The 23,955-nt window shown below is 43.3% G+C and overlaps 1 protein-coding gene across 1 annotated transcript; it reads right to left on the bottom strand.

The window, feature by feature from the left end:
• Positions 1 to 1,072: 1,072 nt before the first annotated feature.
• LOC116659244 lies at positions 1,073 to 23,687 on the bottom strand. Its single transcript, XM_032466496.1, has 5 exons — positions 23,634 to 23,687; positions 21,856 to 22,193; positions 21,181 to 21,281; positions 1,872 to 2,010; positions 1,073 to 1,420 (listed from the first exon to the last, which is right to left on the bottom strand). Exons 1-5 carry the CDS (start codon positions 23,685 to 23,687, stop codon positions 1,315 to 1,317), a joined length of 738 nt encoding a protein of 245 aa, XP_032322387.1. The 3' UTR covers positions 1,073 to 1,314.
• Positions 23,688 to 23,955: the final 268 nt, after the last annotated feature.

The raw sequence follows: 23,955 nt of genomic DNA, 5'->3' as shown, positions 1-23,955 counted from the left end.
GTCTGACCCAGCTATGTAAACCAAGAACGTTCATATTCACTGGCCTTTGGTGGATTAGGCACTATGGCCTTAGGCATTTTGAAGGTTTCTTACCACACCGCGTATCTGCAGACTGAGGAGAGGACTTGCCAGCTTCCCCAAGGGGTTCAAAAGAAGTATCAACAAAGGTTGGGGGTACTCAACAGCCATCTAACTGGTCTTCCCTGTCCCAGTTATGCCCCCCACTTCAGGACATTCTCCACAAAGCAGTAGACAGATCTTTATGAAGGTGAGCATTCGGTCACATCACTTCCCTGATTATACCTTTAAAGGCTTCTTTTTGAGTTGAAATTATAAGCCCTCAATGGCTTACCAGGCCCTCATCTTCTGCCCCAGCCTGCCTCTCCAGTGGCTCCCTGTCCCCCTCTCCCTCCAATCCACGCTCCAGACTTGACCTTAGTTTTTCAGTTCCTCAAACAGCACTTTATCTCACGGAACTCCTACCTGCTCTCCCTTGGAGTTCCCTCTGCCTAGAGCAATTTTCTCCTGTCTCTTCACTTGGCTAATTCTCACTCTACCTGGGAAGTAATTCTGACCCCTTAGACAGGATTAGATCCCCTGCTTTGCTCTCCCATAGCACCTAGTTTCCCCCCAACCATCACTATAATCTGTTGTAATTATCTGTTTGATGTCTGTCATTCTCAACAGGTTGGTAGCTTTGTGGGGCCACCATTATGCCTGACTTGGTCTTGGCTGTATCCTCAAACCCTAACACAGTGCCTTGCTCATAGTATCTCTCAACACATTGACTGAAAGAATGGATTGATAAAAAGAAAAAAGTCCCAAGGGGGGAAACCAACAATGAACCTCTATGCTAAGAATAAGTCTGCATCCACCTAAACAACACAGGATTGGGGCCAGAGAATGAGAGGTACACAGCTAACCCCTCTGTGCCTCAGTTTCCTCATCTGTAACCAAGGATACTAAAAAGCCTATCTTACAGGGTTGTTGTAAGGATTAAGTGAGTTAATAGAAATAAAGCATTTAGAACAGGATGTGACATACGCTGGCACTGTATGTGATTATTATTTTTATTATTCACATGGGGCGTTTTTCCTGGGTAGTGCACCTCATTCCACACAGCCAATGCGGGGGCAGCTTACTGAAGCAAGCACGTGCAGGAGGCGGTGTCTGTGGACAGGCGATGTCCAGCGCCCCGTCCTAGACAGGCACAGAGCAGGAATGGCTGAGTGGCTACTCCCTGAAGTATCCCGTTATCTACAGCGCAGTACAGATGAGAGAGCTACCATCCCGCTCCGTGGAAACGCACATAACTCACTGCTGCATTTTCAGCCCATCTGGAGAGCTGGGCCCAATGAGTGTTCCATCTTTATCCTTCCCAGTCCCTAAGAATAACACATCAAAGAGCACGTTTGCATCCCTACAACAGATAACAGCACCGCCATAAGCTTCAGGGTCCACACATGCTACAGATAGAATGAATTAACAATTTCACATATTTATAAAATATAAATTAACCCAGTAAATATATAACTCCAAGTGAAATCCCTGCTTTTTAAAACTGAGCAGAGAAAGACACTTTGATAAATAAAAGGTTAGTAAATTTTCATTATGTGGCATCACCAAATTGGCATTTCTCACATGGAACAAATCACTCCTCTCTGATACATAGATGTGGACACACAGAAGCATCAGGCTATGAGGGAGGAGGGTGTGGAATCCAGAAAACTCATTTTTTTAATGACATTTGGTTATTTGGTGCTTTTGTTTAACAAGAGAAAAGCAAGTAATATGATCAGTAAGAATTCTAGAAGCTCTGGTGCATTTATATAAGCGCCGTAAATTACTCGTGAAAACCACGGGGCACTTACCTTCGTCTTTGTGTGTAATACACCGTGTCTGTGTGGGACCCAGCTTGCTTTGATGGTAAACAGCTATTCTCTCTGAAACCTTGCCTTCTCTGGCTCTGCTCTGTACAGAGAGTTTCCTTTAATAGCCAAACTGGTTCTCCTGGAAAAAAGAAAAAGAAAGCAGTGCAAAAAATGTACGTTTTAGACTTCTTTCTTTTCCATAATAGGGTAATGATAATTTACATTCATATTCAAAGATGTAAAGATCCATACACCAGCTTCGTAGAGAAGCAGTCAAAATGTAAAGCAGTATCCGCCACTAAATATGCCACAGCAAAGAAAAAATTTATCAGCCTGTTCCTCAAAGACACAGTACACCAAAAATCAACCTTCTCTCTTCTTGGGCCCCTGACCCTGAAACAGAACAGTATGTATGTGGACAAGAATGCTGCAGATATTTATTTATGTGGATTATTTATTATACTGGGGTTGGGGATTATCTTGTTGCTAAATAGGCTTGAGGGAGGCTATGTTTATCTATGAGATATTTCAAAACATTATTAAGGACACATCATTAGAAAAGGGAGCAACTTCATAACTTAAGGTTCTATTTTCCTCATAAAGAATTTTCCATTGAAAACCTGAAATAATATTAACAATAACAATTTATATATACATATATATAACAGGATTTTATAACTACAATAGAAAAATAAGATTAAAAAAAAAGAAGAAATCATTAGCATCACCTCCAGGTAAAGAAATATGCGAGCTGAGATGGAAGGCCTTTATATGTAAAGCCAGGAATACTTATTTCCATATTGCAAAATGTGTCAAGTTTCGCAGTGATAATAGCATTGACTGAAAAATGTTAATTACAGTGAATCTCCCAGAAACACTCCAAGCTAGAATCTCTCCTTCTGGCTCAGGATGGTCTCTTGGGCTGACGAAGGAGCTTGCCCCCGCCCTCTGGCTCTTTCTGAATGTTCCCAGGTAAACCAGAAAATTTCCCTTTGGCAGCACAGCCGGGACGTGGTATCCAGAAGTACCTGAAGTTACCCTTCGCGGAGGCTGTCTGAGGGCCTGCACAGCCACAGAACCGTGGGCCAGAGATGCACCCAGAATCGGCTATGAGCTCTGCCCCGGCCGGGGCCACCTGGCCTCGTGGCCACGCCCACCTGCACGGACACTCACACGCGGAGGCACCTGAGAGAAGGGAAGAGATCCTCCCTGCTCCACACTCCTCCACCCTCCAGGCCTATCCGAGCGAGTTCCGTCCTTCCCACTAGCACAGCCAGGAACCCAGCGCTGAGTACAGAATAAAACAGAATGCATGGAAAGAGAGGCTAGAATAGTGTGTGGTATTACGGAAACTTCTTCTCAGACCTTTTCCTTCACAGCATAAAAATTATGTTGCTAACACCAAGCTGTGGTCTTGAGGGATGTGCTGGATATGAAGCTTATTTGAGAACAGGGAGAATGGGAGACGGCCAGTGTGCACAAACTACGTTCTGTTAGAAACGTCTGTTGTAATAAGGGCTCTGCTCTGGAAGTTTCCATGATCATTCCATCGATAGATGACAAAACCGAAGCTTGGAGACATTAAGTAACTTGCCCAAGATTTACATAGCTAGTAAGTATCCCAGTTAGGTCTGAACCCAGATTTGTAAGACTCCATGCTTTTAACCACTGAAAAAAACCCATACTGAAAAAGAACCCATTTAGTGATTTAACAAGCAATGGTTTCATTGAAATCTGTATGACAACCTTATCAATAGCATTTGAAAGGGAGACATTATACAGGCACAAAGAAATTTTGATCTGTCTTTATATTATTCCCCACCCCCAACACACACACACACACACACACAGACATTTAGGTTAAATTAATGAAACAGTGCAAATACAGGAAGGCACATGTAGGGCAGAAAGGCTGCAACATGAGATCACATGATCTGATTCTGTGGTCATCAGGGTTTTCCTCCAGCCATACAAGAGCCTATACGGTTAACCCCAGAGACTGCAATGAGCAAGGCTTCTGCCTCCCTCTGTGGGTTAATCAAAGAGCAGTACTACCAAGTGCAATGTGGCTTCCTGATTGGATCCTGGAACAGAAAAATGACATGAATGGAAAAACTAGTGAGACCTGAATAAATTCTACAGAGTTTAGTTAAAAGCAACGTACCAATGTTAGTTTCTGTTTTGACAAATGCTCCAGAGTTATTTAAAATATTAACAGTAAGACAAAGTGGGTAAAGGGAACACAGGACACTGCACTAACTTTGAAACTTTTCTGTAAATATAAAATTATTCCAAAATAAAAGATTTGGTTTAAAAAGTTAAGTAAAATTTAAATATAAAAATAAGAGAGAGAGAGAGAGCATGCAGTGCTAGAGATCAGAAAATCATCTTTCTGGCTTCTCATCATATCCAAAGGGGAAAACCATGAAGGCTAATCTTGCAAAATTTTTTATGTTATTAATCTGGTCATACAGATGCAAAATCATTGATTGTGTATATTTAAATAAAGAGAAAGATGATTCTCAAAGATTAGAAATATACAACAGTTTAGTCAAAATCTTGCCTTGTCTGGATAACTCTGGGAAGCTTATCCTCGTGCCAGCATTTCATTAGGAGAGATTCTCTTCACTGGAGTATTAAAAGAATCTGCTATCAGACATAAAAGAAGACTTGGAAAAAACAGCAAAAAATATCATGTTCTTAGATAAAGACTTAATATCCTAAAACTCAATTCTCCCCATTATCAATCTTAAACTTAAGATTTTGTTTCTAACAAAAAGGCTAACCGTTTTTGTGGGGGAACTAGACAAAGCTGATTTCAACATCCATAAGCAAGAAATAATATCCATGAACATTTGGGGGGAAAAGAGTAATAGGAGGGAACAAAGAATACCAGATTTTAAAGTACATAATGAAACTACAGTTTTAAAAACAAAGTGGTACTGACTTTGACTGGACTAACTGATCAATGACATAAAACAGAATGTCCAGAAATAGACCTAAATCCCTGAAGTAATTTAATATATATAATAATTTTTCAAAACATTAATGAAAAGATGCATTATTTAATAAACAGTATTGAGGCAAGCAGGTGGCAATATGGAAAAAATAACCGTAAGGCTGGTTTTTTACTTTACATCTTCCACCAAAATAAATCCCAGATATATCAAATACGAATTCATAAACAAATAGATAAAAACATGGAAGGATTTTTTAAAATAACCTATTTTGAGAAAAGTCTCTTTAAGTCATAAAAGATAAAGATCTGGATATGTGACTACATAAAAATAAAGATTTTTTGCATAGTGCAGCGGGGGGAATAAACAAAATAAAATACAAACAGCAAAATGGTAAATAATGTTTGTGATTCATATCCCAGAAAAGAAAACTACCATTATTAATATATAAAGAACTATAACAAATCAATAAGAAAAAGAATAACCAACAGAAAAATGGGCAAAAGGATGTGAACATATACAGTTTACAGAATAGGAAGTATAAAAGCTCTTTAAATTTAGGCAAAGATGCTCATCCTTACTTATAAGAGGACACATTAAACTACATTAAGGCACTATTTTCTCCTTCTAGATTGGCAAAGATCCAGAAGTTTGATATCACACCGTGTTACAAAGGATGTGAGGAAATAGGCACTCTCATAAATGACTAGTGGGAGTATAAATCGATATGATCTTTATGTAAAGCAAGGCAATACAATTCCAAACAAAACCACCAATGCTCACACCTTCTGACTTAGCAATTCCAAGTCTAGTTATTTACCCTCCAGGCACACTCTCAGGATTGCAAAATCCCACAACTACAAGAATAAAAATTACCACATTGTTGGTGATAGCAGAAGATTAGAAACTATCTAAATATCTATCAATGGAGGACATGTTAAATAAACTAGGGAACACCCACAAGGGAATACTATGCTGCAAATGAAAAGAACGAAGCAATCTTATAGGGTCTGAGAGTAAAAGGCCCCAGAATAAAAAGGAAAGAAAGCAAATGAAGAAACAATGAACAACACGCTGCTGTTGGCGGTGGGGAGTTGTACTTATACATGGATATTAAATCTGTATAGGGGAACAGCTGGCTAGGGAGACAATACGTGAAAATGATTTTGGTGACAACTTTGTAAAGTTTCTCTTTTGGCTTCTCGAATTATTTAATGATGAACATTAACTCCATTTTAAATAAGGAAAATAAACAAGTTAATTTTATAAGAAAACTCCATCAAATGTCCTGTAACTACTCAAAGGCATTTCTGAGAAGACAGTGCAAACAAAAACTAAACTACCGGGCTCTTCAGGCCTCTATCCCTGCTCCTCAGCGGTCCCCACCCTCTCCCTAGGAAAACAATGCAGTGTTAAACCCTCAAAGCCTCCCAGCTCAGTTGTTAAGGTAATTGTGTTTACTCTCTTCCAAACAAAGTCATTAGAATCAGAAAAGTAAATGTGCTCGGTCTTCAGGTTCTTTGATGTCATCTTCCTCCTTGCTCCCGAGTGTGACGACGCCCACGGCAGGCACCACGGCCCAGAGCCCGACACACAAATGCTACGAGCATTGCCATGGCTACTCCATGCTGCTTGTGATGGTGATGCGAAACAAAACACCGGGAAAACCAAGTTTGAAATAAGACATTAGGCCCGAAAAAATACAAGCTGTGGGGGTCTTTCTGCCCTTTGAACACTGGTGGAGATGATGAAACTTTGGAATATTTTTAAATTTCAGAACAATATTTTAGCGTGGCGAAGTCCCAGAGACAGGACTATTTTCTTTTCTGAAAATAACATCTCATGAAGGCGAGCGGTGTGCTGCAGCCTCCGGAGCCAACGTCTGTGCCGCTGAGCCTGTCAAATGCCTTCCCTCTACACGACCCTTGTTCAGCATCACATCAACTCTAAGCATGATTTTAGGATTTCAGGTTCCCAAGACCCGCAAGCCGCTGACTGTTTAGTCATGCCGGCTGGACCCAGTCAGGGAAAGCACAAAGCGGGCCATCCTGTGCTGGAGGAGCCGCCGAAGCCAGCCAGCTCCCGCCCATGCCATGCGGGACATTGCTGAGCCCTGGCCCCCACCTCCCGGGGTCCGTCCCTCCTCCTCGCTCTGCGCGGCCCCGAGTCCACTCCCCTGGAGTCTCAGGTGCTTTCTATTGTTGCCCCCTTTTTAACACTCCCTTTTCTCCCTCTTTCTTATGACAACAAATTTGAAGTTGGAAGGTATTTAAGAAGGAAAAAAATTCAAAAGAAATCTGCTAGAATATCCTTTGCTCATTTAACACCCTGAGGTTAAGCTTCTCTAATGGCATTTAAATCCTTGGGGGTTTTTCTCATTACTTTATGTACTTGCAATAAAAACATTCCTTTAGACCTTAGAAATTCTAAATAAAACAAGAACAAAGAGTGTTCCTTCTTTTCAGCTCTCCACCCAAATGTTGCCATTGTAAATCAAGGTAAGAAAGTAAATTAACTACTGGCATTTAAATGTTTGCTGTCCCAAATATTTATTCCTTCCCACTCCCCCAAATTTGTTTCATACAAAACAATGCTCATAAAAACAATAAATATTCATTCCTTATCTACTCAAATTTTTAGATCAAAGCACTGTGTGGCCCAAATCCTGAATAGCAAAAAGTAACACTGTTTGTTCAGCAGGAAGCCTTCAGCTTCCCAACAGCAACCTGACCAAGTTTGGTTTCCACTTATCTTTAAGTGCTGGAGCGCTAGGCATAAACATAATACGATTGGCACTCCACATTTGCATAAAACATTGCACAGAGTTCCACTCACCCTTTATGCGTACAGTGTGCTAGCAGACCTGCCCGTTGCACCCAGCACCATGCTGTTTCTCTGTTTACCTGTTTGCCTCCACCACTAGCACGTAAACTCCAGGGAGGAGCTAGGTCTCCACCTCTGTAGCCTCAGAGCTGGCTCCATGTACGTTTTTTAAATTGACTTAAGTGTACTTATTTTTTTTATTCTTCTCTTGGGCTCACAGAACTGCTGTGCCCCTACACATGCCTCCAGAAAGAGGGCCTCCACTTTCCCTGCCACATTCCTACTTCACCGCCAGCCTTGTTCAGGCTGAACGTTTATGGGGAGCTGGGGGACTCTCTGAGACGACCTTCCCCCCACCGCCCAGCCCTGAGCCAGGCTAGGTTGGCACAAACCGTCCCCACCCTTGCCAGCTCTGACTTGCCGGGAGTCTCGCTGTCCTCTGCAGTTGTGGCATCCACCCCCACCCCCGACACACACAGGTACACACCTGCACACAACTTCTAGGCTCAGGGGGCTCAGCAGCCCACGGCCTTCCATCCAGGCCTGCAGAAGGATTCCCACAGCATTTACACCTTTCTTCCCTTAAAAGCTGTTTCCCTGAGGTGAAGTCTCCACCCCCAGAGCTGTTGTCTGTGTCTGCGCCTCATTCAGGGACAAAGTTGTTGTTCCCAGGGACATGCTCCTATGTAATGAACCTGGCAAACAACTTTAAAATGACTACCAACAATCCAGCCAGGGCAGATTACCCAAGGGTAGATACAGACTGCCCATTCCTGCAAATTGCTCTGTGGTCCTTGAAGTGTCCTTGGGCATCTCTTTCAGAAAATACATGGAGAAAGGATTGAGGTTAAGTCACAGACCTGGTAAACTACTTCTTAGTGAGATGGACTACTATCCTTCTAAATTATTCGGTGACATATTTATTGATGGACTACTGAGCCGTCCTTACGCTGGTTGCTACCAGTGAGATAACTGTAAGACACCGTCCCCGCCTTCAACGCTGTCCTTCAGAGGCGGCATAGGGCACAGGCTCCAATTCCCAGCTCCGCCACAGACCATCTGGGTGACCCTTAGCCTAGCTCTGAGCTTCAATTTTCATTCTCTGACATGGAGCTACTCTGCTTTGCAGATTATTTCTAGGATTGGAAATGACATATATGAGACACAGGGTGTACAGCAGGGAGGAAGAGGCTCAGTAAATGACAGACTTTGTTATGTTGTTTTTTAAGGGCTTGCTGAGAGGCACAGTCCATGCTCTCAAGAGACTTGTGGACATAGGCGGAGGAGGCAAAGGTGTAAACATCACATGGGCCCCAGAGTAGACTCTCCATAGGGTAAAGTTTCAAGGTGATGAACAAAGGAAGTGCCGCCATGCCTCCTAGGGTGGGGAAATACTTCACAGAAAAGCTGACACAACCTGAGCCACATAGGATGTTTAAGTACGAGACTGTCAGCAAAGACTGGAATGGCACTGTAGATGGAGGGAACAGCATGAGCTAAGGCTTGGAAGTTCAGAATATCTGGAGTCTATAGGATAAGCCTGACCCATATGGCATAAGACTGGAATGCAGGAGACAGGAGGCCTGAGGGAGAGTCAGCAGCAGAGTAGAGTGAATATTTAGCCCCCTGCTTATAAGCAGCAGGGGGTGTTCATGTGTTTTCCCTTCATTCATTTTAACTGGAAAAATAACATGTTCATTGTTAAAGAAAAGTCAAGTCGTATAAAAGTGCACAGATTAAAAAGCAAATGATCCTGTCCATTCCTTAGAGGTAACAGTTTACTATTTACCCATCTGGATTTTTCACTGAAGAGTGTTTTAAGCAAGAAAGTGGCATGATCAGATTTTGTATTAAAAAATCACTCTTGGTACAAGGGAGCGGAGGGGGTGGCTGAAGGCAGGCAGACTCCCCCAGTGCCTGCGGCAGGTCTTTCTTTCAGAGACCACAGGAGCCTGCATGGAGGCGGTGTTGTAGAGTGGAGAAGAGGGCACCTGGCTCCTCATCGGTGGAAGGGTGACAGGGAGGAGTCAAGGATGATTCCTTGATTTTGGCTTAAATTAATGAGATTGGAAATATGGAAGAAACACAGGTTTGTGGGGGGAAATTATAATTTTGGACATGAATTTGATGTGACCATGGGACATTCAGGCAAGGAGGTCCCAGGTCTGGGGCTGAGGAGAGAAACCTGGTTTAAAAAAGCAAGTATGGAGAAGACTTCACGTGATGTGAGATCACTCAGGGAGAAGCAGAGGAAGGCATACATGTAAGAAATGCTCAGAGATGGGGGCCTTCACAAGGAGATGAGGAGGAGCCGACCTCGGACGGGAGAGAGGAGGGCTGTGTCGCAGTAGGTGAGGCAGGACAGACTTCAAGAAGGATCAGAAGTGTCCAATGCTGTGAGGGAACAAGTCATCTGACTTAAGTGAAAACGAGCTTTGGTCACCATAGTAATCAGGGAGACTTACTGGAATGGGTTCAGTACATCATTCATGTATATTATTAGAAATGAACAGAAAGGAATACAACACAATGTCAACAGTAATTATTTCTGAGAATTGAGATTATGGATGATAGCTATTTCCTTCTCCTCCTAGAAAAGAGACGAGGGGTAAGGGAGGAAGAAGAAGATGTAATATTCATTTTGCAACATGCAAAAAAGGAATAACATTTTAAAATTATATTGGTGAAGCAACTTTATTCAAAATGCTCAAGCATTTAAAGTCATAAGGGAAGTCGCCAACTTTATGGGGAATATGGCAGAAAATAATATTGCTGTTACATATTACTAACTGCTGTTTTGTAAAAGCGTCCCATGAAGCATGGCGGGAAGCTTTTTGGTTCCCCCAGACATGCCACAAAGCTCAAAAACCCGTGGCTCAAAAAGTTTGGGTGGTCCCCAAACTTCAGCCATTTAAGTCCATGATTTCTGTCAAATCCCTTTACCACTAGTCTTACTATTTAATTAACATTATACTTAAATAGACTCATTTTTTAAACTTAAATGGATCCGTTTATAACACAATAGTAAATAGAAAATAATTATCATAATACACAGACGGTAACCGAAAACTAAGTATACTGAAAACAAAACAACTGTTAGTAATTCTAGCAAGATGCTCCAGCCTGAGGCCTGAACCAGCTCTCTGGTAATAAGGAGCGTGTCTACGAGAAACAGCGAGGAAACCAGTAGGGCTGGTGCTCAGTAAGCAAGGGGAAGAGCAGTAGGAGATGAGCCAGAAAGTCAGGGGTGGGCGGGGACCACATAGGGCCTTGTGGACCGCTGTGAAATTGTAAACTACTGGAGAGTTCCATGCAGAGGAAAGACCTAAACTGACTCAGGTTTAAGAGGATCCCTTTGGCACCTTTGCATACAACAGGCAGAGACAAGGAGACCAGTTGGGAGGCTGTTGTCAAAATCCAGATGAAAGATGATGGCAACTTGAACCAGGCTGGAGAGGAGTAGGTGGTTCTGGTTATACTGCACAGGTAAAGGTTTGTAGATAGACTAGATATGAGGAAATCAGGGAAATATAAGGGTGAATATAAGGATAAATTTAAGGTTTTTGGCCTGAGCAGCAGCAGAACAGACCTGTCATTTCCTGAGACAGAGAAGACTGTGGAGAAGCAGATTTGGCGAAAGACCAGAAGTTGGGTTTTGAACATGTCAAGTCTCAGATACCCATCAGACACCCACATGGAAAGTTTGTAGATGCTGGATGTGCAAGTCTGTACGTTAGGGGCTAGGTCTAGGCCAAAGATTTAACTAAGAGTTGCTGGCCTCTACAATGTATTTAAAGGCAGGCTGGCTGAGGTCATCAAGGGGATGAATTAGATAGAAGAGCAGGGGCTGAGAGGCTGAGCCATGGGGGCACCCCACCAACTAGAGGTCAGGGAGAATATGGGGAACAAGCAGAGGAGACCCAGGAGACCAGGAAACCCAGGAGTGGTGGCCCAGGAGACCAGGAAAGAAACAGAAGCTGATGTTATCCTGGAAGCCAAGTGAAGAAAGTGTTCAAATAAAGAGTAATCAGCTGTGTCAAATGCTGATGGTGGTCAAACAAGGAGATTGAGAACAGACCATCAGATTGAGCAGTTCTGGTGGAGAGCTGGGGTCAAAAGTATGTCCACAGTGTGTTCAAGAGACAATGGGGAAGACGAATGTACTTAGATTTGCCACTCTCTTTCTGTTGATTTTAGCATTGTTTAGAACCAAAAGAAAGGTCTGATTTTTTTTTCCTGACAAAATTAAGTATAATTGAATATTAGTTCTGCTCAATTTATTAACTGATTAATTCAGGTTAATAAAATAGCTTTTTCTTCAACAGTAGGGTGTTTTGCCTAAGATATTTAATAATTGGTTTAATTTTCTGCTTTACCTTTTACATGAACAAAATATTAGCTGCACGCTATAATATGTGTAGTATATCTGGTGAATATTCCACATCTGTAGTCTCTGTGGTAAGCAGCTTGTACATAATTTACATAAGTCAGTAAATACATATCTCCTGTTCCCTTTTGGTGAGGCACCAATACTCTAGAAGATAGGAGAAAGGAGACAGTAGGAAGAAGAAAAGCAAGCAATACTCCTGAATTATGTCCAACCTGATGATGGAGCTAGTTCCATTTAAATCCAGTATCTCGACACAACGGATGAACATAAAAGTAACATTCATCCGTGCTCACAGTGTAAACAGCATCAGAGGCTGTGAGCATAATTACTGACTCACACACAATGTAAAGAAATAAATGTATGTATATATATGACTGAAACATTATGCTGTACACCAGAAATTGATGCAACATTGCAAACTGACTAAACTTCAATATAAAAAATTAAAAATAAAACCTATTTTTAAAAATTACCAAAATAAAGAGAAATTGCTCTTTCCTTTTAAATTAAATGTGTCATGTTGATCTGAAAACAATCCTGACTTTTTAAGTATATAAATGAGTTATAATGTCTGCAGTATCATTTTTATTTGATTGTAAATTCTTCTTTCATCTTACCGAGACCAGAAGAAACTATGAGGAAACAGGATCTCACTCATCCCCTGGTTAACTAGAAGTGAGAGCAGCTGTACTGAAAGGATCCTAGTCCTAGTCCTAGGCTAGAAATGCAATTATTGTTGTTTTCTGTATTTCTTTTTCTTCTTTTTTTTTTTTCTTCAGGAAAAAAGGAGCAGAAAGAGATGGTATATCTGAAAGAGTTACTTCCATAAGATGTTTCTCCCATAGTGCTGGGAACCATAAGATAACAGTCCTGTATTCAAATATGAGAGGCAGAAAATGTAATTTACTTCAAGCATTATGTGAAACAGAATAGGCTTTAAAAAAAAATAAACCACAGTAAGCGAAAAATTCACAGTAACTAATACACAATGTCCATTTGTTTTTCAAGTTTTTTTCACTTAATCAAAAAATAAATAGATATAATGATGGTGATTTTCATTTAAAGATCATTTTTGCTATTGCTATTATTGGAATAGTGAATATAATTAATTATAGAGCATTAATTCTTACATGGAAAACAAATACCAAACCTTGGTTTACAAGTGAAGGGGCGAAACAAAAGAGAGTATTTAGTTATTAAGTAAACTTCTTGTTTCTTTTTCTCAGATTCTAACTTAATTTTAATTGTTGCTCTCTAAATGACCTTCTTATAGAAATGAATCTTTTTTATTATCTCAATTTTCAGCTCAATTATAATTTGTTACCTACACAGACACTATGCAAAGGTGTTTCCTACATAGGTGACTCCTTCTGGCGACCAATTCACCACCTTGGGCACCAAATCATCCTTCCTATCAGTTTTTAATTCCCTTCATTTTCAGGAGTCAAACTATGAAATTCTCATAGCTCACCAGTGGAAACAGTTTATCAAGTGATTTCACACCACACATGCTGCAGGGTCCCTGCGGAAAGGGGGACAGATGAAAGGCAGCGAGGAGCAGACAGCAGCTGTGGGGCGTTCTGCAGTCACACCTGGACAGAGTCCTGAGTGTTGTTTTCACATGATTGTTTTTATTTCCCTCACAGCATGCCACGTCTCTCTGGACTACCAGGATAGTGATCCAAGAAGTTCTGACACTTAGCTAAGAAGTCGTCTGACCTGAACCATACTGCAGTTCATTCCACAGGCCTCTTTCGGACAATTCTGACCTGTTTACTGCTCAGATAGTACTGGCATGGGCGTTTGAACCCATGTTTAAGTTAATGAAATTTTCCCCTTCCTGGAAGTCTAGGTTTATCTTCATGTTAGAGAAGGAAAGAGAGAGAGAGAGACAGAGAAGACAAGAATGTCAACTATTTCACAATAAGGGGAAAAAACATCAGACTACATCCCGTCTCTATATTTTAACACTTCCCATAAGAAAAATCCAGGAAATGTGCTTTTTTCCCCCCCAACAAGTTCAGTTTTGTGCCACAGCCAAGAAACCCTCCTTTTTGCTGTGTTCAACTTCATGTATACAGTGGACTAGATCAGACAGAGGCCAAAGGAATGCTAAGCTCAGCAGGCATGTGCGAGGGGCAAGCACAAATCTGCTGTGTTGCTGTGCTGTGTTTCTACACCCACAAAGATCCTCACATTCCCAATCCTCTGGGATGAAGCTGCCTCTGGAACTCACCCCATCACCTCCTTCTCAACTTACCCTCCCCAGTCTCCTCCCTCAAACATCCACGTCTGGAGCACCCAAGCCCTTTTCTGACTGTTGCGTCTGTTGGGACCACAAACATCATTTCATCTATTGCATTGAAAAACAATTTGCAATACAGATATTTCAATGAATTCACTTGGTCGGTGTTTCAATTCAGCATTTCTCTTTTTAAAAGATAAACTTACTTTTTTTAATTAAGCTTTTTTGGGGGGATTAGGTTTGTTTGTTTTATTTTGTTTTATTTTATTTTTAGATGGAGGTACTGGGGATTCAACCCAGGACGTTGTGCATGCTAGGCATGTGCTCTAGCGCTTGAGCTATACATTCCTCCTGCAGCTCTTTTATTTTTAAAATCTTCTTCATCATCTTACATTTTAATATTTTTATCTTCTTCTTCTACTAATATTGATTCATTGCATATAAATGTTTTTAAAAGCACAAAGAAGATAAAAACCACCCATATATCTCCACCGTTCAGAGAAAACTTCAGTCAGGATTTTAGTGCCTACACTTATGGGTATATTCAGTAGACATCGTGAGTGCCCGCTATGTTGCAGGACTTGTTTTAGGCACCAGGTATACTGTGGCAAACAAGACAGTGCCCACCCTCATAGACTTACATGCTAATAAATGATATGTACAGAGGGATTTTTAAAATAAGGCAAGACTGTACTTATTCTTTTATGATCTGCTTTTTCTGCTTAGCAATATATCACTAACATTTCTCCAAGTGAATAAAATTTTTACAACATCATTTTCACAGCTACATAGTGCTCCACAGTACAGCTATATTAGAATTAACTTAATAAATCCCCCAGTTCAAACAACTAGAACTTTCAAAGTTATAACCTACATTTCTACAAACATCTCATTAAGAGTCTTTTGAATATATCTTTCCTGATCTTCTTGCTGGCAAAATAATTTCAGGAATCATTGTTAACATAATTGTTATCCCTTAAACACCCTTCACTTTAGTGGTGGCATCAGTTTAATCCTTAATTCTCTGTACTTTTGATGAAAGAATCTATAGCTTATTTTCAAAGTCACAGTAAAAGATGACATGTTCATGTACTTATACCCAAGTAATGCCTCTCTACTACAAAGGTACATCAAGACCTTAAAGTAGATACCTCACCATAAGATTCTCTACCCATTTCTTTCAGGAAATTACTCTGCTCTCTTTATTGCATAAGGGTTTAAATCTCTGAAATGGCTGAAATGATCTTTGCAACTATAAACCATCTGCCTAAGCCTAAGGCTAATGCCCCATGAAGGTATTCTAGTTGAAAACTCCAGGCACAGGACAAAAGGAGATTTACTGTCCGGCCCATGTGTGGCCAAGAAGCAACTGAGGAAGCAGAACTGAAAGTGAAGTCTGGGTGGGAGTGGGAGCTCTCCACGTTACATATTTCCTGACAAACCTTTGATCCTAAAGAGCTTCGAGTTTAGCAGTTTTGCAGTCATTCTCAAAAATATGATATAGAAAATCTTCAACTTACGTATCTCCCAAAGTTCAATAGTAAATCTATTTAGAACGTAGAAAGATACTCAAAGAAACAATTCAGGAACACACTTGAACTACAACTATTCATTGAGCCCCTATTTTGTGCAAAGCACTATTACGGTACACTTAAGATGACGGATTACAAGTTCAAACTAGTTCACAGACTTATTTCACCCTCCAATGAAGTTGAAAGTCTGTATTTGTCATGAAAAATAGTATATAACATATTGTTATAATATTCTTTGATACATTTTTGATCATCTACTGTTTCAAGGGAATTGTGCGAGGTACCATGGGGGCTACAAAGATGAACCAGACAAAAACTTGTCATTAAAGGGCTGACAGATTACAGCTGCAGCCGTGTTACTACAGATGTGCTACTAAGCCCTCGAAATGGGGCTAGTCTGACCTGAGAGTGCTGTCAGTGGACAGCACACCAAATTTGAAAAACTTAGTATGAAATAATGTGATGTCTTTCATTAATAAGTTTTGATAATGACTACATGTTGAAATGGTGATGTTTTGGGTATTTGGGTTAAATAAAATATATTATTAAAATTAATTTAACCTGTTTCTTTCCAGCTTTTTAATTTAAAATTACATATGACTTCATTATACTTGTGTTGGCAGTACTGATCCACATAATTATAGCTACTGCCCATTCAGTGTTCATACTATGTGCCAGGTAATTTTATACCAAATGTAAGTACCTTATTTCCCATAAGGGATGTATTACAGATGAGGACCCAGAAGGTTCAAAGGTTATATGAATTCATTATGCAATACGTATCTAGTACATTTTCTGTGCCCCAAGAACTGTTGTAGGCATCGGGGATACAACAAAACATAGTCCCTCCTCTCACTGAACTTACATTCTAGTGGGAGAGAAAGGTAATACATAAGTATAAAAAGTATGGCCAGCAGTGAGAGTGAGGAAAGATGAAGCCTGTAAAAGATGGAGAGTACCCAGAGTTAAGGTGAGGTGAGGGTGGGCTACTTTTTAAGATGACAAGGTCTGGTCATCTGAAAAGAAACATGAAGGAGTGAGTCCTGCCAGTATCGACCTGGCCAGGAGTTTCTGGGTAGAGGCAACAAGTAAAGGACTGAGCGTGTGTGTGTGCGCGTGCGCGCACGTGTGAGCATGCATGAACACTTTACACACTTCAGGAACAGCAGGAGAGTCAGTGGTCTAGAGAGCAGTGAACAAGGAGTAGAAGGCAAAGCTGAGGAGCCAGTTCATGTAGTGACCTGGAAGCCACCATGGCAAGGAAACATTCAAGGAGGGCTTTGGCTGCTCTGTGACACATGGACTGTTGTGGGGCATGTGAGGAACCCAGCAAGAGTGGAAGCCAGAGGCCAGCTAGGAGGCTACTGCAATAGTGAAAAGAGATCTTACGAGGGCTGTCTGACTCAGCCACTGGAGATTTGCTGTTCCTGCAACACAGAGTAAAATAATCTAAAAATTACGCAGAGAATTTGAATGGCAAAGGTCAAATATCTGGATAATTCAAGCCTCAAAATTAATTTGGGAGTCTACAGAGTTATCTGAACTGGCAGTCAAAAATCACCATCAAACTTCAGAGGACAGTAATTTATCTCTGTCCCTTGCTTTCTGCCAATTTAACCTAAGGGAAGTGGACTTGAGATCTGTAATTGGCAGAGTGGGACTGCAGGACCTTAAAGTCAGATTCAAATCAAGCAAACTAGCTTTATTTTTGCCAAAGAAAAGTGTTTCGTTGAGCCAGATGACAATTTTGTAGCCTAACCTATTTGCATTGGCTCTGTCTACCTTCTGAATTACTCCCATAATTGCTAATTCTGAGTTTAATTTAAGCATAGCTGCACATGGAAGACAGAGCTAAGGAAAAACTAGAAGCTGTGTCTTGAATAAACGTATAAATTAGTCTAGAAAACTCCACTCAATTAGGCTGCTTTTATAGACAGAAGTATTTCAAGTAAAGAAAGCATCCTCAAGGTCAAATGTTATGTAGGCCAAGTCCCTCCTTCTCTGAGAGGTAAATGGACGTTTGAAGTAGGCACCGAGTTTCAAATGAAAATAAATAAAAATCAGTCACAAGGACCTCCAAAAGTCTCATCTTGATAAAAAGGAGGCTCAATCCTGACCCTCCAGGTTGGTTTATTTACTTTGATGGAACTCACTGGAAAATTGTTCGACTCCATGCTTCACTGTGCCTGTGTAGATGTGTTTTCTGGGCATTGGATGTAGTTCCTGTCAGTCAGGCACTTTCCTGGAGCACTAAAATGTACAGATTACACACATCAAAGGCAGGCTGCAACCACTGTAGCTGAAATTTACACAAATCTGTGCTGCAAGTAACTGGATAAACAATGAGACTAATGACCTTGTTCTGCATTAATCTCCATATGGCTCTGTTGGTACTGCTCTTGCCTTCAGGCAAGAAGGTTGTGGCTTTGGCTTCTAGCCTCAGACCAGGGATTAGGCGCTGGCCCAAAGCTGACAGAGCCCAGAGCCCTGCCCCTACAGCCCAGGGAGCCTGAGAAGACTACAGAGGCCATCCATCTTAAGTACACTTACCAAAATTCAAGAAACATCCCTATTACCATATTCACTGAGGAAACAGACTTGTGAAAATAAGAAAAATCCTTTAGCCATGCCTCCCCCTTCAGAGAATTTATTTTCTTTAGGAGGGCCCAGGATACTCCTTGAGTATTTTCAGGGCCTCCTCACTGTCCCCCAAAATAAGACAGAACCCCCAGTGTCTTGGTCCATGTTCTTCTTTCATCCAAGGATAAATTTCATAATGGCTGCCATCTATAAAGAAGAGTGAAAGGAAGGACTGAAGTTGACTGGTAAACTTGATCAGCAATCACATCTAACCTGGGACATTTGCAGAAAGATATGATAAAAATAGAGGGTCCTCTCCCTACCCGCCAAGTGCTGCTCCCCACCCCACCACCCATTGCTATAGAGTCCCTTCAACACTATTTGTGAAATCTGCATGTTGCTGCTAGCAGAGGCAGCCAAAAGAGCTGGAACATCTCAGAAAGATTCTGTACTGGGCAGCTTTGGGCCACAGTAAAAGGAGACCGGAACACCGGAAACCACCCCTTACTCTTGCTTTCATCACCTTGTACACAGGTCACAGTGAAAAGTTTATACTGGGAGGTGGAGCTCAGGAAATGACTCCATCAAGGGGGTTACCTTAGGTTAGAAAGGATCACGCATGAAGCACATGCAGCAAAACGCCCTAAGTGCTACACATGTGGTACTCCTGTCACTTCACACCCGGCCCCAGCCATCATCTTCACTGCCTTGTAAACCTGAGATGCCTCAACCTAAGGGATATAATCACATTCTATTCTGAAACATAAATTCTGGTGGGATTTACACAGTCTTAAGGAATATCTTTTATACACCTTTCTAGTCACTCCCCTGTGTTCTTATTTCTGTTCTTGTTTTGAGTATTTTATCCATACGTATATTACTCCTTTCACAGGCCATCACATTCCCAATGCTGTTCACAGAGTTATTGTGAGTTGTGTCATATGCCTCACAAAAATTATTCTACACTCAATGTCATTTTTATTCATTCATTTATCAATTCATTAAGAGCCTATCATAAACATGAGGGACAGTTAAGGCACATTCTCTCTCTTTCTGGAATGTTCTTTCTCTCATCACAGTCTGGAGGTGAGACAGGAGGGAAGGGGACAGGGCACAAACAATGAAGGAATGACACAGCAATTGAGGACAAGACAAACTGGTTATAACCAAGATGGTGGGAAATTTGACTCCTAGTAGACACTGAGCCTCATGGCACACCCATAAGGTGCCTTGACAGTTCCTAGGTTGACCATAAAGGCCAAAAAGTAGGAGGGCCCAATTCCTGGAAATCTCTGCCCCTTTCCCAATGTAGCTGGAATAATCCTTTCTACTCATTAGCATATGAAATTATCAGTCATAAAAACTAACAACCCCACACCTCGTGGTCACTCTCTCTTGCCTTCTGAGATGGCACGCACTCTATTGGGTGTGTATCTACTTTTACTATAAACCAAACACACCCACACCTCTCAGCCTCTCTCCCTCTTGCCTTTTGAGATGGCCTGCATCCTACCTATGGAGTACGTATCTTCTAAGCCAGTTTCTCTTCTGAGTGAGATGGACCCCACTCTGTCTACAGAGTGTGTATCTCTCTACACAAACTTACTTTCACTTCACTATGCCTTGCTCTTGAATTCCTTCCTGGGTGAGGCAAGAACCTATTCTCCAGCAACAGGGGTAACAAATGCTAAGGTGATTTTTGTGCCTTTGTAACACAAGTGTTGCAGATGTGGAGATGGTCACAGCAATGAATGAGTGTGAAACTATCAGCATTTGCTCCTGTGGTAAAGATTCCTAATGCTTTAGAAGCTTTTTGTTTGACACCTACAAGTCTCCATAAGAATCATCGTTGCTTCCTACCTTACATTTGTACATACTTTCACATGCAATATCTCACTAAATTTTTCTAACAATCATGTCAAGTAGGCTATTATTACACTTATTTTGCAGAAAGGAAACTGAGTCTGGGAGAGGTTAAAGGGCTTGCCTGAGGTCACCACAGCGTGCAAGCAAGTGGCAGCACCTACCTTCAACCCAGGATTTCTGATTTTTTGCATTATACGATTTCAAAGCTGTCTCTTTACATTGGTTACTTCTGAAACAACAGAATATTGCTCAAGAAGTGTATGCAAGGAGAGGCCTTAGAGTTATTTTTGTTTTGTTTTGTTTTTTACCATAAAGACAGAAACTTTCTGGCTAGTCAGGGTGTAAGAGAATATTTCCAAAGTCTGTCAATCAGATTTCAAATCATAAAGACCAGAAGTGACAACTAGTGCTTTGGTAAAAATAATCTTAACACTTGTTTTCCAGATTTCTGTGCAAGGAAACTAAGCGGCACACCTTACGGTGTGTAGAAAAAGCAGCACTCTACACAACAAACACGTGCACATGTGTTGTATCAACGTTCTTTTCCCAAATGTGGTCGCAGAAGAAAGTGTGAAATATACTGAAATAAGACAATATTTATGGCTGAAGAAATTCGGCTTCACATAATGGTAATTATGAACAAGATATTTTCCCTAATAAAATTACTGCAAAGTAAAATCTGGAGAAACTAAGTGTTTCCCTATGTCCTCTTTACTTTATTCCATGTGCTCAAGAATAGTTGCGGGAGAGTATAGGGAGCGGGGCGGGGGTGGGGGGGGAGTTCTAGAGAGACGGCCTCTGCTGAGGGTTGGTTTTGCTTTAGAAACTGGAATGTGTCCAGGCTTGATTTTTATTTTCAATTCACATTTCAGATCCAGCTCCCCAAACTCTTTGATCTTTCTCCCTGTCTCCTTACCCGGAAGAGAACCCTTGGCCTTCTCAGCTGGGAGCTGGGAGCACACGTGGAAAGACTGGCTCGGATCCATATTCTTGCCAAATTTAGTCACACAAAGGGGCCTGCAAGGGAAAAAAGAAAGGATGAAAGCGGCAGCCGCCGAGACTTCAAAGGCCACGCCGCCGCGCCGGGCCCTGCGCAGGCGCCGCCCTCCGCGGATATAAGGTGCGGCTCGCACACGCGGGCGGCCTTTCTGCGCTGGCGACCCGCGCGCGTCCTCGGCCCGAGGGTGGATGGAGGGGGGACAGGCGTCGGAGGGAGGTACCAAAGGACGAGCCGCCAGGTCTGCGCTACCCGCCGCAGCCCGAGGCCGGTCCGCACGCCAAGTTAAGGAGCCTGAGAAAAGTTTTCAGAAAGGAGGGAAATGAATTTCACGTCCAGCTCGCTAGGCGAGCCGTCCTGCGGCCCGCAAATGTATTCCAGCTCCCAAATCCATTCCATTCCAATCTGGGATCCCCTTCCAGACATAACGCCGGCTCCTCTGCACGGGAGCCCGGGTTCCCGCCGGGGGTTGACAGGGGTTCCCGTCGCCGAGCCGTGCGGCGAGGGCGCGTGGCGGAGCTCACACTGGCCCGTGCCGCTCCTCTGAGTATGCCCCGCGTCCCCTCCTTCCTGTCCGCGATCACCCCAACTTGCCTCCTCTCCCTCTGGGCGCCCTCGGGACGTGGGCCCTCTCCTTTGGGTTGGCAGAGGGTCAGCCAGCAGAACCCACAGGATGTAGGGTGGGATGGGGCCCTCTCTTGCGGGCCGCCGTGTGAGGACCCGCCCCCTTGGACGGGCGCGCCTTGGCCCTCCCAGCCAGCGAAACGCGGGCGCCGAACGTCCCACTCGCACGAGCGCGGGAGAAGCCGCGGGAGGGCTGGAGGGGCGCGGCGGGATCCGTGGGCGGACCCCGCGATACTCTGAGGAGCTGCAGACGCCAACCGGCGCCGGCTCGCGGAAGCCCGGCGTCCGCAGGCGGCCGGATTTGGGAACTACATTTTCACGGTCCCACGAGTTCTCTGTTACCCCCCGTGGGTGTGGGGGTTGAGTTTGTCTTAGGTGGGGGCAAGAAGAGGCGGAAGAACCCCTGGGACACAAACTGCCATTTCCCTCGCCCCCACCCCTCCCTTTCCGAGAAGTCCGTTAAACTGAAGATGCCCACAGCTTTAGTCCCCTGGTGATGCTGGAGTGGGAAATCGAGGGTGCAGGAGTTCCGTCTCTGGAATCACATTATTCGTTTTTCTAGTCCTTCACCCTCGCTACTCTCTCTTCCAGCATTCTCTTCCGTAGGCCCCCTCCATCTCCTTCCTTTGTGATCCCACCAAAGTTGTAGCTGGGAGAGAGTCCAGGCGACACAAAGGGGGAGACCGGGAGCCTGGGCGGGGGGTTAGGACCAAGGAGGCGGAAAGGGCTCTGAAGGGCACCGCGCTTTTCCCTCCTCCCTGTAATTAAGGACTCACTTGAGTGTCTGTAGCTGACTTGACTTGGCAGCAAAATCGCCAGGGGGAGGGGTCTCTGGTGTGTGGGGTGGAGAAGCGGGTTGTGGAGGGGGTCAACCTCCTAGTTCCCCTGCCGGCACCCGTGGGGGGCTGGGCCGCGTTTACCCTTCGGGCTTCGAGGCCTGTGTCTGCCGCCCCCTCTCCTCTGTTCCGGCGCGGGGTGGGCGCCTCGCCCCCCACGCGCAGCGCGGTTGACGGCGCCCGGCGCAGAAGGAAGTGTTGATATAAAACAAGTCACTGTTCGCTCCCAAACTGAACCCCAACCAACCAAAGCCACCAAGAGGGGAAAAACCAACAGCAATCCAGCCAGCCCCTGGCAATTGTTTCACGGTCGGAATTAAATCACATCAAAACGCCCCCTGATACCCACATCCTGAAGGAGTGAACCTGCAACAGCCATCCTCCAGTCGTTCGCTCGAGTTCACACGAACAACCTGCCTTTACATCCGAGGGAAGGGGGCGGAGGGCGGCGGTGTTTCTCCCGCGCGGCACCCACCACATCCCGGACTTTGCGCCCCAAGAGGCGGCAGCATATGTTAATAGAAGCCCCCACACGAATTAGAAGAGACTTCCCCGCAACAGAAATACCTTTGCCTGGAACTTTGCCGAACCTGTAGGAAAGGAGGAACGTCTTCCCAGGGTTACTTCGCCCCTCCCGCGTCTCCCAGCCTTTCCTCCCTGGAGAGACAGACTTCACGTGGAAATGTCAATCTCCCTCCCAGACCAAGCTTTAAAAAAATGTTTTCTAGGAAAGCACCTTTTAAGTGCATCTCATCAGACGATTTGCAGCAATGCTAAGGACAATCAGCCAACAGCCCGCATGCCACGAGGAGGGAAAACAGCCACGCACATAGAATAAGGCTCTGGGTGATTTCGTTAGAAACAGTGTTTCCAAAGGAGATTTGCCGCAAAACACAGAACGCAGCCACCTACTCTCGGCCCTTCTAGTAAACGGTCCCCACTAGTTACTGTTCCAAAAATTCCCATCTTCTCGAACTCCTAATCTCCAGGACACCTGGAGCTGAGCTCCAAATGACTCAGGGAGTCCAGATAATTAATATGAAGGAGTAAATGGGATTCGAATTAGTTGCAACACAAACAGGGGGGTATAGGAGTTGTCATTTAAGCTCTCTTTGACTTCTAGAAAATACCCTCTGGCCATTCTGAATGCCGCCCTCCCCCCCTTCCCCCCCCCCCCCCGTTTGATGAAAAGGAACTTCTACTCTGGTTGCTTTGGTGAAACAGTTTTCCAGTT

This window comes from Camelus ferus, chromosome 2 (assembly GCF_009834535.1).
Source record: "Camelus ferus isolate YT-003-E chromosome 2, BCGSAC_Cfer_1.0, whole genome shotgun sequence".
Classification (NCBI taxonomy): Eukaryota; Metazoa; Chordata; class Mammalia; order Artiodactyla; family Camelidae; genus Camelus; species Camelus ferus.
The sequence above is the reverse complement of the archived record's forward strand: the minus strand, read 5'-3'. Positions and strand labels throughout refer to the sequence as shown.